General features: G+C 47.7%; 1 protein-coding gene across 1 annotated transcript in view; it reads left to right on the plus strand.

Annotated features, from left to right (window-relative positions):
• SH3RF3 (SH3 domain containing ring finger 3) overlaps positions 1-16,530 on the plus strand; it is a 397,785-nt gene that overhangs the window by 243,502 nt on the left and 137,753 nt on the right. Inside the window, exon 9 of the mRNA XM_038742700.1 lies at positions 11,414-11,509. Coding sequence (XP_038598628.1) covers positions 11,414-11,509 — 96 coding nt within the window. The remainder of the gene's footprint in view (positions 1-11,413; positions 11,510-16,530) is intronic.

Genomic DNA, 16,530 nt, shown 5'->3' on the forward strand with positions numbered 1-16,530 from the left:
CCAACTTGGACTTCCCAAGTGCTTAGTACAGTGCTCTGCACGCAGTAAGTGCTCAATAAATACAATTGAATGAATGAATGAATGAATGAAGCCTGGGTGGCTCAAGAGATCGTCTCTATGTGTTGCCAACTTGGACTTCCCAAGTGCTTAGTACAGTGCTCTGCACGCAGTAAGTGCTCAATAAATACGATTGAATGAATGAATGAATGAAGCCTGGGTGGCTCAAGAGATTGTCTCTATATGTTGCCAACTTGGACTTCCCAAGCGCTTAGTACAGTGTTCTGCAAGCAGTAAGTGCTCAATAAATACGATTGAATGAATGAATGAATGAAGCCTGGGTGGCTCAAGAGATCGTCTCTATATGTTGCCAACTTGGACTTCCCAAGCACTTAGTACAGTGTTCTGCACGCAGTAAGCTCTCAATAAATACGATTGAATGAATGAATGAATGAAGTCTGGGTGGCTCAAGAGATCGTCTGTCTATGTTGCCAACTTGGACTTCCCAAGTGCTTAGTCCAGTGCTCTGCACGCAGTAAGCGCTCAATAAATATGATTGAATGAATGAATGAAACCTGGGTGGCTCAAGAGATCATCTCTATATATTGCCAACTTGTACTTCCCAAGCACTTAGTACAGGGCTCCGCACACAGTAAGCGCTCAATAAATACGATTGAATGAATGAATAATAATAATAATGATAATGGCATTTTTATTAAGCGCTTACTATGTGCAAAGCACTGTTCTAAGCGCTGGGGAGGTTACAAGGTGATCAGGTTGTCCCACATGGGGCTCACAGTCTTAATCCCCATTTTACAGATGAGGTAACTGAGGCACAGAGAAGTTAAGTGACTTGCCCAAAGTCACACAGCTGACAAGTGGCGGAGCTGGGATTTGAACCCATGGCTTCTGACTCCAAAGCCTGGGCTCTTTCCACTGAGCCACGCTGCTTCTGTAGCCACGTTGCTTCTCTGTTGAATGAAGCCTGGGTGGCTCAAGAGATCGTCTCTATATGTTGCCAACTTGTACTTCCCAAGCGCTTAGTACAGTGCTCTGTACGCAGTAAGCGCTCAATAAATACGATTGAATGAATGAATGAATGAATCGACCTCAGCACTGCCCCCAAAGTTCTCAAGGCCAAGCGTTTTCCCTGTAATGGTATTTGTTAAGCGCTTAGTATGTGCTGTACTAAACACTGGGGTAATAATGATAATGATGGTATTTATTAAGTGCTATGTCCCAAGCACTGTTCTGAATGGTGAGGTAGATACCAGGCAATCAGGTTGTCCCACATAATAATAATAAAACTTTGGTATTTGTTAAGCACCATGTGCAAAGCAATCAATCAATCAATCAATCGTATTTATTGAACGCTTACTGTGTGCAGAGCACTGTACTAAGCGCTTGGGAAGTACAAGTTGGCAACATATAGAGACAGTCCCTACCCAACAGTGGGCTCACAGTTTAAAAGGGGAAGACAGAGAACAAAACCAAACGTGTGTGACTGTTTGACTTTGGGCAAGTCACTTCTTCTAGACTGTGAGCCCACTGTTGGGTAGGGACCGTCCCTATATGTTGCCAACTTGTACTTCTCAAGCGCTTAGTACAGTGCTCTGCACACAGTAAGCGCTCAATAAATACGATTGAATGAATGAAAGCGTGAAGAAACAGTGTGGCTCAGTGGAAAGAGCCTGGGCTTTGGAGTCAGAGGTCATGGGTTCAAATCCCAGCTCTGCCACTTGTCAGCTGTGTGACTTTGGGCAAGTCACTTCACTTCTCTGGGCCTCAGTTACCTCATCTGTAAAATGAGGAGTAAGACTGTGAGAACCCCCGAGGGACAACCTGATCACCTTGTAACCTCCCCAGCGCTTAGAACGGTGCTTTGCACATAGTAAGCACTTAATAAATGCCATCATTATCATTAAGTGGCGGAGCCAGGATTAGAACACACGACCTCTGACTCCCAAACCTGGGCTCTTACCACCAAGTCAAGCTGCTGAGGTAGATACGAGCTAATTAGGTTGGACACAGTCCATAACCCACCAGTCTTACAGCATGGTGTAGTGGATATTCATTCATTCATTCAATCGTATTTATTGAGCGCTTACTGTGTGCAGAGCACTGTACTAACCGCTTGGGAAGTCCAAGTTGGCAACATATAGAGACGGTCCCTACCCAACAGCGAGCTCACAGTCTAGAAGGGGGAGACAGACAACAAAAGAAGACATATTAACAAAATAAAATAAATAGAATAGTAAATATGTACCAATAAAATAGAGTAATAAATCTGTACAAACATATGTACAGGTGCTGTGGGGAGGGGAAGGAGGTAAGGTGGGGGGATGAGGAAGGGGAGGAGAAGGAGAGGAAGGAGGGGGCTCAGTGTGGGAAGGCCTCCTGGAGGAGGTGAGCTCTCAGTAGGGCTTTGAAGGGAAGCCTTCAAGTCCCACATGGGGCTCACAGCCTCCATCCCCACTTTGCAGATGAAGTAACTGGGGCACAGAGAAGTGATGTGACTTGCTCAGAGTTACACAGCAGAGAAGTGGCGGAGCCGGTCCTTTCGACTCCCAGCCCTTGCTCTAACCGTTGTGGGCGGTATCGCTGACGTTCCTTTCTCTGTGTGGCTCTTCTGCCCCCTCCAGATTTTCCCGTTTCCATCTGGGGAATGGTTTAATTCCCCAGCACGGAGTGGGGCTGAGACGGATGCGATTATTTTTCTTTTAACAACTTCCATTCCTAGAGAACCTGAGAGGCCCCAGTTCTCCCGGCTTCTGCCGGCCTTGGTGATGGATGTCGGTTCCGCTCTGGGGAAGCATTTCTTGTCGGCTGCCCGGTCAGCTAAGGCACAGGAGCGGGGGGCTGGAAAACGCTAATGGTTGGGCCTTAATGGGTGTCTAGGGGAAGCTACTGGAGGGTTTTGAGGAGAGGAGAGCCACGCTTCAGGAAGATGGAATATAAGAAGGGAGTTCAAATCCCATCAGGATATGCCCCAAACTCCTAGGCCCGCCCAGTGGCAGGAATAAAGCCCCCTAACTTTGCCTATTTTACCTAAACCAGGCCCTAGGCATCAGCTCTGTGGACTTCTTGAGGTGGAGTCCTGGGATTATTCATCCCTGGTGCCTGTCAAGACCTGAGCCAGGCTGAAAAGACGCCTCTCCTCAAATCGCTTCTTCTGGCAATGCTGGCTCTTTAAAGCCTGCCCGTCCCTCTCGATGCCCTCCCTCTCGTTCCCCCACAGTTTTGTGGCCGCTGTGCTCAAAATGAGAAGCTGGCATCTACCCCTCAAACGGGTCCCGAGGAAAGACAGGGCAGGAAGAGCCGCCCAAGGAACATGCTGAGCTGTGGGCCCCCGACCGGGCTGCTTTCTGTCCTTCCCTCCCAGCAGGCACCACCTCCCAGCACAGCAGCCCAGAAGTAATGATAATAATAATAATGATAATGGCATTTGTTAAGCACTTACTATGTGCAAAGCACTGTTCCAAGCGCTTGGGGGATACAAGGTGATCATCATCATCATCATAATCAATCGCATTTATTGAGCGCTTACTATATGCAGAGCACTGTACTAAGCGCTTGGGAAGTACAAATTGGCAACGTATAGAGACAGTCCCTATCCAACAGTGGGCTCACAGTCTAAAAGGGGGAGACAGAGAACAAAACCAAACATACTAACAAAATAAAATAAATAGAATAGATATGTACAAATAAAATAATGAATAAATAGAGTAATAAATATGTACAAACATATATACATATATACAGGTGCTGTGGGGAAGGGAAGGAGGTAAGATGTGGGGGATGGAGAGGGGGACGAGGGGGAGAGGAAGGAAGGGGCTCAGTCTGGGAAGGCCTCCTGGAGGAGGTGAGCTCTCAGCAGGGCCTTGAAGGGAGGAAGAGAGCTAGCTTGGAGGATGGGCAGAGGGAGGGCATTCCAGGCCCGGGGGATGACATGGGCCGGGGGTCGATGGCGGGACAGGTGATCAGGTTGTCCCACGGGGAGGCTCACAGTCTTAATCCCCATTTTCCATATGAGGGAACGGAGGCTCCAAGGAGTTAAGTGACTTGCCCAAGATCACACAGCAGACATGTGGCGAATCAGGATTCGAACCCATGACCTCTGACTCCAAAGCCCGTGCTCTTTCCCCTGAGCCACGCTGCTTTCCGTCCTTCCCTCCCAGCGGGCACCACCTCCCAGCACGGCAGCCCGGAAATAATAATAATAATAATAATGACAATAATAATGGCATTTGTTAAGCGCTATGTGCAAAGCACTGTTCCAAGCGCTGGGGGGATACAAGGTGATCAGGTTGTCCCACGGGGGGCTCACAGTCTTAATCCCATTTTCCAGATGAGGGAACGGAGGCTCCAAGAAGTTAAGTGACTTGCCCATGGTCACACAGCAGACATGTGGTGGAGCCGGGATTCGAACCCATGACCTCTGACTCCAAAGCCCGGGCTCTTTCCACCGAGCCACGCTGCTTCTCTAAGTGGCATCACACAGCTTTGTGCCCCAACTCAGTCCCCACCTCTGCCACCCATCTACTGTGTGGAGAACACCATACTGGGCAACTCCAGCATGCGGGGCACTCTACTGGGCATCTCCTTTGGGCAGAGCTTTGGTGCCCAGCCTTGGCATCTCTTTGTGGGTTGGGTGTGTAAGGCCTTGGCATCACTGAGAAGCAGTGCGGCTCAGTGGAAAGAACCTGGGCTTGGGAATCAGAGGTTGTGGGTTCTAACCCCAGCTCCTCCGCTCGTCAGCTGTGTGACTTTGGGCAAGTCACTTCTCTGTGCCTCAGTGACCCCATCTGGAAAACGGGGATTAAGACTGTGAGCCCCATATGGGACAACCTGATCATCATCAATCGTATTTATTGAGCGCTTACTATGTGCAGAGCACTGTACTGAGCGCTTGGGAAGTACAAATTGGCAACACATAGAGACAGTCCCTACCCAACAGTGGGCTCACAGTCTAAAAGGGGGAGAACCTGACAACCTGATCACCTTGTATCCCTCCAGCGCTTAGAACAGTGCTTTGCACAGAGTAAGCGCTTAACAAATACTATCATTATTATTATTATTATCGCTGGGTGGGTGGGTGGGTGGGTGACTGCCTCTGCCTTATCCTGCTAGCTGGTATTCTCCAGAGGCTGGGCAAAGTGTGGCCCCGGACTACTAGTGGGGCCGGCCACTCCACGTGGCCACCGAGTCCTCTGCCCACCTACTGCCAATGTGCGGGTTACGGATGGCTAATGGCAGCTAATGACCCCATCAAACCCCCTACCAGGAGAGATCAAAGCCCCCCCCCGCCCCCCAGTTCTGGGCTATTTCCTCCAAAAAGGGTGGAGGTGGCGGGACAGCTTTTCCTTTTTCCCTTTCAGGAGGCAAAGTGGTTTTCAACGATCTGCCTCCGAGAGATTGCGGGTCCTCAGGGGGGAGAGAGCGGTGTTCGGAGGTGGCTGACGCAGGGACTGGGGAATTCAGCATCATGACAGGGAAGGGAGGAGGTCACGGCGGCTGTGGCAGCTAGGGTAGAGAGGAGCTGCTTCCAGAGAGATATTTCTGGCCTCTGATTCACCTATGCTTCCGGAAAATCAATGGACCGTTCGGGAAAGAGCAGAACCCACGAGCAGAGAGGCCCTCTGGGAGAAGAGTGGGCTGAGGGTCTTCCGGATCCCATTTATGGACACTGCCAGGGGCTTTGTTAACAATAATAATAATGGTGATAATAATAATAATCGTGGAATTGTTACTATGTGCTATATAGTATCAATATATCAATCAATCAAACAATTAATTAATTAATTATAACATTTATTAAGTGCTTACTGTTCTAAATGCTGGGGAGGTTACAAAGTGATCAGGTTGTCCCACAGCCTTAATCCCCATTTTGAGGTAACTGAGATGAGGTAACTGAGGCCCAGAGAAGTTAAGTGACTTTTACCCAAAGTCACACAGCTGATAATTGGCAGAGCAGGGATTTGAACCCATGACCTCTGACTCCAAAGCCCGGGCTCTTTCCACTGAGCCATGCTGCTTCTTGATATATAATAATAATAATAATAACAATAGCAATGGCATTTGTTAAGCACTTACTATGTGCCAGACGTTGTACTAAGTGCTGTGGTGGATACAAGCAAATCGGTTGGACACTGTCCTTGTCCCACGCGGAGCACACAGTCTCAATCCCCACTTTACAGATGTGCTGCAGGGAAGTAAAGTGACGTGCCCAAGGTCACACAGCCGACAAGTGGTGGAGCCGGGATTAGAACTCATGACCTTCTGACTCCCAAGCTTGTGCTCTATCCACTATGCCATTCTGCTTCTCATTGAGTGCCTACTGTGTGCAGGACCTGTAGTAAGCTCTTGGGAGAAAACAGTGCAATAGAGTCGGTAGACACATTTCCTGCCCACAAAGAGAATCAGCATGGCTCTTTGGAAAGAGCCTGGGCTTTGAAGTCAGAGGTCATGGGTTCAAATGTCGGCTCCGCCAATTGTCAGCTGTGTGACTTTGGGCAAGTCACTTCACTTCTCTGGGCCTCAGTTACCTCATCTGCAAAATGGAGATTAAGACTGGGAGCCCCACCATGGGACAACCTGATCACCTTGTAACCTCCCCGGCACTTAGAACACTGCTTCGCACATAGTAAGTGCTTAATAAATGCCGTTTTTTAAAAAAGGAGCTTAGAGAGGGCAGTGTCCAAACAGTGAGGCGGGGGGAACTAGATTAGAGGAAGTCAAGGAGAGAATCGATGGAGAAAAAGTGAAGCAGAGTGAGTAGACAACTCACTCAACAAGTTTGGAGAGGAATAGTAGGATGGAGAAGAATGGTAGGATGGAGATGGGGCAATAATTGGAGAGTGCTTTTTTTTACAATAAAGGGATTCGAAAGCAGTGGGGAAGAAGCCACTGGAAAGTGAAGAGTTGATGGCGGTTCGGAAGGGAAGAGTTGAGGAAGTGAATGTGTTGATAAAGTGCAAACAGATGGGGTCAGAAACGCAGGTGAGGCAGATCGATTTTGAGAGGAGGCAGGAGATCTCCTCTTGAGATACTGCTGGGACAGCTGGGAGAGTTGAAGAGTTCACAGCAGGAGGGAGGGACTGGAGAGGAGCAGGGAACATTTCAGGGGGATCCTCCCTGATGGTTTCAATTTTCTCAATGAAATATGAGGGCAAATCATTAGGGGAAAGAGATGAGGCGAGCCAGGGGGTGGGGGTTTGAGGAGGGAGTTAAATGTCTGAAACAGCTGTTGTGGACAATGAGCATGAGAGTCAGTGAGGAATAAGGATGGAGAGTATTGTTTTGGGGCAGAGGAGAGAGTAGAATTAAAGCACGCGGTGATGAATTTGAGCTGGACAAGGTCAGCCGGCTGTCTGGATTTCCGCCAGCGGGGTTTGCAGTTTGAGCTTAGTAGTGGAGAAAGAAGGCTGTGAAGGTGATCCAATGTGGTGGGTTAGGGGTTGATGCAAGATAATCAGGTTGGACACAGTCCCTGTCCCACATGGAGCACAAAGCCTAAGTGGGATGGAGAATGGGTATTGAAACTCTACTTCTCTGGGCCTCAGTTGCCTCATCTGTAAACTGGGGATTAAGACGTGAGCCCCACATGGGACAAGCTGATCACCTTGTATCCCCCCAGTGCTTAGAACAGTACTTTGCACATAGCGCTTAATAAATGCTATCATTATTATAATTATTATTTTACAGATGAGGAAACTGAGGCACAAAGTGGTAAAATGGCTCATCCAACCTCACTTGCAGGCCTAGTGGCAGAATCAGGATTAGAACCCAGGTCCTCTTACTCCCAGGCACATGCCCTTTCTGCTAGGACAAACTCTTTCTCGGCAGGTTTTGTCCCGCAACTTGTCAATACCTGTCCTCCTTCCTACTTAGCCCCAAGGGGGTCAGAGATGCATGTGATGAAAAACGACGTAATCCAAAGTATCAATAACTAAGAAACGGGATGGGAATGATTACGTTATTGGTAGTCCAGGGGAGCATGAGCAGAAAGGTGCAGGTTCACCGGAGAACAGCCCCAGAGGAGGAGGAAGAGATGCCTTTGGGTGGCCGTTTGGCTGGACAACCCGGAGTCTGACGTGGGTCCGCAGAAGTTGCCCATCGGTCTCCCCTTCGTCCCCCAGCTGCCTTCCTCCCCCTTCTAGACTGTGAGCCCGCTGTTGGTAGGGACCGTCTCTATATGTTGCCAACTTGTACTTCCCAAGCGCTTAGTACAGTGCTCTGCACACAGTAAGCGCTCAATAAATGCGATTGAATGAATGAATGCCGCTCGGCTGACGGCTCTGGGCCTGGGGTTCCGGCGAGGACCGTGGCACCCCAAAAAGTGACCAACGACCAGCCTTGCCAGCTGCCAGGGAGCCCAACCCTTGGCTGTCCGGTGGTGAGTTGGTTTCCAGGCTGGCTGGTCCAAAAAGGGTGGCATGTGGTTGCCACGGACGTTAGCCCCAGCAGTTGGGAGCACCCAAGGCACCAAGTGGCTGGTTTGAACTGAATCGACTGTCCGCAGCCTGTGAAGAGGGCAGGCCTCTACAGCAAGGAGGATGCAGAGATTCACTCTTCTCAAGGATAGCCACAATCCACCCCTAAGTCCCTGAGTCTGAAAAAAATAACAACTGTGATATTTCATCATCATCATCAATCGTATTTATTGAGCGCTTACTATGTGCAGAGCACTGTACTAAGTGCTTGGAAAGTACAAACTGGCAACACATAGAGACAGTCCCTACCCAACAGTGGGCTCACAGTCTAAAAGGGGGAGACAGAAAACAAAACCAAACATAGCAACAAAATAAAATAAATAGGATAGATATGTACAAGATTTGGTAAGCACGTACTATGTGCCAAGAATTGTACTATGAACTGGGGTAGAATCACTATGGTCAGATCAGACACTGTCCCTGGGGACAAAGAGACGGGGAGAATAAGTAGAATAAGGAGGAGGAAAAGTAGGTATTGAATCCCCATTTTATGGAGGAGAAAACTGAGACTCAGAGAAATCAAGGGACTCATCCGAGATCAGAAGTGGCAGAGCCGGAATTAGAACCCATGTCTCCTGTTTGCCAGGCCCGTGTTCTTTCCATTGGACCACATGGTTTCTCAAAGTCACATAGAGCCCCAAAGTTTCCAGGTATCACCTCAAAAGATAGCTGGCATTGAGATCAAAAGCTACTCGAATGATTCTTTTCTCCTGCCTCTAGAGTATAGAGGACGAGCTTCAAGGTCTCACTCCACACTTATACCCCAAGGCAGGGCCAGATTATTAATAAAAATAATTGCTGTATTTACGTGCTTACTGTGTGCCAACACTGTACTAAGCACTGGGGTAGATACAAACTAATCAGGTTGGACACATCCCCTGTCCCCCATGGGGCTCACAGTCTTAATCCCCATTTTACAGATGAGAGAACTGAGACATACAGAAGTCCCCATTGTACAGATGAAGGAACTGAGGCATACAGAAATGAAGTGACTTTGCCCCAAGGTCACACAGCAGACAAGTGGCTCCAAGTTAAGCGCTTAGTACAGTGCTCTGCACACAGTAAGCGCTCAATAAATATGATTGAATGAATGAATGAATGAAAGTGGCAGAGCTGGGATTAGAACCCAGGTCCTTCTGATTCCACATCCAGGCTCTATCCACTGGGCCATGGCTTATAATAATAATAAAGAGGGTATTTGTTAAGTGTTTACTATGTGCCAAACACCGTTCTAAGCGCTGGGGTAGATACAAGGTTATTAGGTTGTTCCTCGTGGGGCTCACAGTCTTCATCCCCATTTTACAGATGAGATAACTGAGGCACAGAGAAGTTAAGTGACTTGCCCAAAGTCACACAGCTAAGTGGCAGAACAGGGATTAGAACCCATGACTTCTGACTCCCAAGCCCGTGTTCTTTCCACTGAGCCACGCTGCTTGGGGTCTGGGCTTCACAAGGCCTAATGGGATTCAGAAGCCCAACACCTTGATGCTAAATCATTTTCCTGCTTTAAGAAACCCCACCTCCAATGGTGCCACTACACTATCATGTTTGTTTCCACTTGTACCTCTTCTTCCCGCCTTCATTTTCACCCCCGTCCAAGGCCTGTTATAGTAGCAATGTTGTGTTTTAATGTTTCATCACTCATTCATTCATTCATTCATTCATTTCTATTTATTGAGCGCTTACTGTGTGCAGAGCACTGTACTAAGCGCTTGGGAAGTCCAAGTTGGCAACATATAGAGCTGGTCCCTACCCAACAAAGGGGTTAAAAGTCTAGAAGGGGGAGACAGACAACAAAACAAAGCAGGTGGACTGTCTCCCCCTTCTAGACTGTGAGCCCGCTGTTGGTCAGGGACTGTCTCTCCAGCCCCCCATCTTACCTCCTTCCCTTCCCCACAGCACCTGTATATATGTATATATGTTTGTACGTACTTATTACTCTATTTATTTATTTATTTATTTTGCTTGTATATATCTATTCTATTTATTTTATTTTGTTAATATGTTTGGTTTTGTTCTCTGTCTCCCCCTTCTAGACTGTGAGCCCACTGTTGGGTAGGGACTGTCTCTATATGTTGCCAACTTGTACTTCCCAAGCGCTTAGTACAGTGCTCTGCACACAGTAAGCGCTCAATAAATACAATTGAATGAATGAATGAATTTAGCGAGAGCTTACTGTGTACAGAGCAGTTAACTAAGCGCTTGGGGCTAGTAAAATATAACAATATAATAGATTCGGTAGACATATTCCCTGCCCGCAACAAGCTTACAGTCTAGAAGAGGAGACAAACATTGACATAAATACATAAATTACAGATATGTACAGAAGTGCTGTGGGGCTGAAGGGAAGGGGGTGAATAAAGGGTGCAAATCAGGGCGATGCAGAAGGGAGTGGGAGAAGAGAAATGAGGACTTAATCCAGGAAGTCCTCTTGGAGGAGACGGACCTTCAATCTAGGCCTTGAACCGGAGGAGAGTGATCATCTGTCAGATATGAAGAGGGAGGATATTCCAGGCCAGAGGCAGGGCGTGGGTGAAAGATCGATGGCGAGATAGATGAGATGGAGGTAGGGTGAGTAAGTTGGCTTTAGAGGAGCAAAATGGGCAAGCTGAGTTGTACTAGGAGAGCAGCAAAGTGAGGTAGGAGGGGGCAAGGTGACTGAAAAACACAAGGAATGCCATGATAAATGCTTCTTTTACTTCCGTGGCATCAAAGCCTGTGCAATCTCCTTTCTCCTGCCTTTCCCTGTTGGGAGGAGAGGTAAGGTGAGGATGCGTTTTCAACTCAAAGCAATACGGCTGACCTTAGCCAGGTGGACCAGCTAACCAGATGGCGAGAGAGCCTTGTTCTAAAATCATTTTAATGTTCGCTTCATCTGATCTAACCAGCCTGTCTTTCTGTTTATGTATGTGTGCGTGCGTTAGGATGAAATTCTGACAGTGATCAGGAGAGTCGATGATAACTGGGCCGAAGGCATGCTGGGAGACAAGATTGGGATTTTCCCTCTCCTCTATGTCGAGGTAAGATCCCAGCGGTCCGCCACTTCCCACCCTGCTTCTGCTCCCTCTGGCCTTTACTATTTGCTGAATCCGGAGCTGTGTAACTGTAACCCGGGAGTTTTCCCTTCGGAGAGAATGGCGGGTTCAAACCCTTCAGGTTAATCCTGCAGTCAAAGCCGGGGCTGGGTTGGTTTCACGTCAACTGCAGCAGGCGTCAATTGATCAATCAATCAGTAGTATTTACTGAATGCCTACGGTGTGCAGAGCGGTGTACTAAGTGCACTGGAGAGTACAGTACAGTAAAGGAGGCAGAAATGATCGCTGCTCTCAAGGTGCTAGCCATCTAACAAGTGGCCGCCATTTTCCCACTCCAAATTCCAGGGAGATGGGCCCGGGGATCAGGAATGGCTCCTTCGCGATGAAGCCGGGAAGGAGGGGTGGAACTTGAATGGCGTTTGGCGGGTAGGGTTGGCCAAGAGGGGCATGAGCTCTGTGATGGAGGGCAGATGGCCAGAAAAAAACCTCATGCTTGGGCCTCCTCAATACCCGTTCTCTCTGGGCCCAGTGGAGAGGGTTTCATGGTTTTTTTGGCCATGGAGACCTGATTTCATCACGTGGGTGGAGGTGAAAAGGGGGGATAATAATAACGGTAGCATTTATTAAGCACTTACTATGTGCAAAGCACTGTTCTAAGCGCTGGGGAGCTTACAAGGTGATCAGGTTGTCCCACAGGGGGCTCACAGTCTTCATCCCCATTTCTCAGATGAGGTAACTGAGGCCCAGAGAAGTAAAGTGACTTGCCCAAAGTCACGCAGCGGGGATTTGAACCCATGACCTCTGACTCCAAAGCCCGGGCTCTTTCCACTGAGCCACGCTGCTTCTCTGATTTTAGAGTGTGGGAGGGGCACAGGATTCAAAGAGTTAGCAGGCAAGTTAGGGTCTTTTCAGTCCCGACCGGAAACTCTGAAGTCTTGTCAGAGAGGAGGGAGTCCATTTTTGTTCATTTGTTTTGTTTAGAGAAGCAGCGTGGCTCAGTGGAAAGAGCCCGGGCTTTGGAGTCAGAGGTCATGGGTTCATATTCCGGCTCCGCCAATTGTCAGCTATGTGACTTTGGGCAAGTCACTTAACCTCTCTGGGCCCCAGTTACCTCATCTGTAAAATGGGGATTAAGACTGTGAGCCCCCCGTGGGACAACCTGATTACCTTGTTACCTCCCCAGTGCTTAGAACAGTGCTTTGCACATAGAAAGCGCTTAATAAATGCCATCATTATTATTATTATTATGGTATTGGTTAAACTCTTACTATGTGCCGGGAACTGTTCTAAGCACTGGGATAGCAAGATTAGGGATCAGTGGGGAAGGGTGGGACTGGGACCAGGGGAGAGCGGGTTTTGGAACTCCAGGGAGCAGGGAAGAAGGTCCCCCCAGTTGGGGTTGGAGGGCACCGCTCCCCTGGATTGGTAAATTAACTAATCAATCAATCAATTAATCAATCGTATTTATTGAGCGCTTACTGTGTGCAGAGCACTGTACTAAGCCCTTGGGAAGTACAAGTTGGCAATATATAGAGACGGTCCCTACCCAACAGTGGGCTCACAGTCTAGAAGGGGGAACACAGTCCCCACTGAGGGCTCACAGTCTTAATCCCCATTTTACAGATGAGGTAACTGAGGCCCAGAGAAGTGAAGTGACTTGCCCGAGGGCACCCAACAGACAAGTGGCGGGACCGGGATTAGAATTCAGCTCCAAAAGTTGTGGGGGCCATCACCCCCAGCGACGATGTTGATGGGTGTCTTTTGTGGAGGGGAGATAATTTCTTGGGAAATGCCACACACTGCGGTGTTCTCTGGGCCTGGTCAGTGACCCCGATCCAAGGATGCGGCTCTATTTATTTTACTTGTCCATATTTACTATTCTATTTATTTTGTTAATGATGTGCATTTAGCTTTAATTCTGTTTGTTCTGACGACATCTGTCCACATGTTTTATTTTGTTGTCTGTCTCCCCATTCTAATAATAATGGCATTTATTTAGCACTTACTATGTGCAAAGTACTGTTCTAAGCACTGGGGAGATTACAAGGTGATCAGGTTGTCCTACGGGGGGCTCAGTCTTCATGCCCATTTTACAGATGAGGGAACTGAGGCCCAGAGAAGTTAAGTGACTTGCCCAAAGTCACACAGCTGACAATCCCATCTCTGCCAACTGTCAGCTGTGTGACTTTGGGCAAGTCACTTCACTTCTCTGGGCCTCAGTTACCTCATCTGGAAAATGGGGATTGACTGTGAGCCCTATGTGGGACAACATGATCACCTTGTATCCTCCCCAGCCCTTAGAACAGTGCTTTGCACATAGTAAGTGCTAAATAAATGCCATTATTATTAGAAGGGGGAGACAGACAACAAGATAAAACATGTGAACAGGTGTCAAGTCATCAGAACAAACAGAATTAAAGCTAAATGCACATCATTAACAAAATAAATAAGTAAGTGCTTAATAAATACCATCATCATCAATTGGCGGAGTCAGGATTTGAACCCATGACCTCTGACTCCATAGCCCAGGCTCTTTCCACTGAGCCCTGCTGCTTCTTCTAGACTGTGAGCCCATCTTTGGGTAGGGACCGTCTCTATCTGTTGCCGACTTGTACTTCCCAAGCTCTTAGTATGGTGCTCTGCACACAGGAAGCGCTCAATAAATATGATTGAATGAATGCATGAATGAATCAGTGAATCGGGACTGCCGATCCGGAGCAAGAGGGAGTGGAGAACCCAGGCAAGCAAGAGGAGATCCACATAATAATAATAATAATAATGGCATTAAGTGCTTACTATGTGCAAAGCACCGTTCTAAGCGCTGGGGAGGTTACAAGGAGATCAGGTTGTCCCACGGGGGGCTCACAGTCTTCATCCCCATTTTACAGATGAGGGAACTGAGGCCCAGAGAAGTGAAGTGACTTGCCCAAAGTCACACAGCTGACAATTGGCAGAGTCGGGATTCAAACCCATGACCCCTGACTCCAAAGCCCGGGCTCTTTCCAGTGAGCCACGCTGCTTCTCATGAGCCAGAGTGGTTAGAGCAGAAAGACTGTGAGCCCACTGTTGGGTAGGGACTGTCTCCATATGTTGCCAACTTGTACTTCCCAAGCGCTTAGTACTGTGCTCTGCACACAGTAAGCGCTCAATAAATACGATTGATGATGATGATGAAAGAAGGACAGGTGTAGCTGCAAAAGGCGAAATGGAATTTTACTTCCCGGTCACTGGGCTCCTTGTCGCTCCTGGCACTTGGCTCTAGTTTGGAACCCCCAAATCCTCCCTAGTTTGTAGGGGGAGCCACTTGCGGCTGAGAATCCATGCATGCACGACAAACTGTGAGCCCACTGTTGGGTAGGGACCATCTCTATATGTTGCCAACTTGTACTTCCCAAGCGCTTAGTACAGTGCTCTGCACACCGTAAGCGCTCAGTAAATATGATTGAATGAATGAATGAAACTCCCCAGTCTGCCTCCTCATCCCGTCAATCAGGGGTATCTATGCAGCACTTGCTATTCATTCATTCATTCATTCAATCGTATTTATTGAGCGCTTACCGTGTGCAGAGCACTGTACTAAGCGCTTGGGAAGTACAAGTTGGTAAGTTACGTGCAAAGCACTCTAATAATAATAATAATAATAATGATAGTGTTTGTTAAGTGCTTACTATGTGCAAAGCACTGTTCTAAGCGCTGGGGGGATACAAGGTGATCGGGTTGTCCCATGTGGGGCTCACAATCTTAATCCCCATTTGACAGATGAGGTAACTAAGGCCCAGAGAAGTTAAGCAGCATGGCTCAGTGGAAAGAGCACGTGCTTTGGAGTCAGAGGTCATGGGTTCAAATCTCCGCTCCACCAGTTGTCAGCTGTGTGACTTTGGGCAAGTCGCTTAACTTCTCTGGGCCTCAGTTCCCCCATCTGGAAAATGGGGATTAAGACTGCGAGCTCTCCGTGGGACAACCTGATCACCTTGTAACCTCCCCAGCGCTTAGAACAGTGCTTTGCACGTAGTAAGCACTTAATAAATGCCATTATTATTATTATTATTATTATTATTAAGTGACTTGCCCAAAGTCACACAGCTGATAAGTGGCAGAGCCAGGATTAGATCCCATGACCTCTGACTCCCAAGCCTGGGCTCTTTCCACTGAGCCATGCTGCTTCTCTAATAATAATAATAATAAAAATAACTGTGGTTTTGGTTAAGTGCTTTCTATATGTCAAGCACTGGATTAAGCGCTGGGGTAGATCCATGTGGGACTCACAATCTAAGTAGGAGGGAGTACAGGTATTGGATTTCCATTCAATCGTATTTATTGAACACTTACCGTGTGTGCACAACACTATACTAAGCGTTTGGGAGAGTACAGTATAATAGCAAATGGGCACATTCCTCGTCCACAACAAACTTATAGATGAGGAAATTGAAGAACAGAAAAGTGAAGTGACTTGCCCAAAGTGACACAAGAGAAAAGTGGCAGAGCCGGGATTAAAACCTAGGACTTCCGACTCCCAATAATGATAATAATAATAATAATGTTGGTATTTGTTAAGCGCTTACTATGTGCAAAGCACTGTTCTAAGCGCTGGGGTAGATACAAGGTAATCAGGTTGTCCCACGTGGGGCTTACAGTCTTCATCCCCATTTTACAGATGAGGGAACTGAGGCCCAGAGAAGTGAAGTGACTTGCCCAAAGTCACACAGCTGACAAGTGGTAGAGCTGGGACCATGGTCTAGCCACTAGCCCTCCTTCCCCTCTCCACAGCACCTTTATATATGTACATATGTTTGTACATATTTATTACTCTATTTATTTTACTTGTACATATTTATTCTATTTATTTTATTTTGTTAATATGTTTTGCTGTCTGTCTCCCCCTTCTAGACTGTGAGCCCGCTGTTGGGTAGGGACCGTCTCTATATGTTGCAAGCTTGTACTTCCCAAGCGCTTAGTACAGTGCTCTGCACACAGTAAGCGCTCACTAAATATGATGGAATGAATGA

The sequence above is a fragment of the Tachyglossus aculeatus genome, chromosome 2, assembly GCF_015852505.1.
Source record: "Tachyglossus aculeatus isolate mTacAcu1 chromosome 2, mTacAcu1.pri, whole genome shotgun sequence".
Lineage (NCBI taxonomy): Eukaryota > Metazoa > Chordata > Mammalia > Monotremata > Tachyglossidae > Tachyglossus > Tachyglossus aculeatus.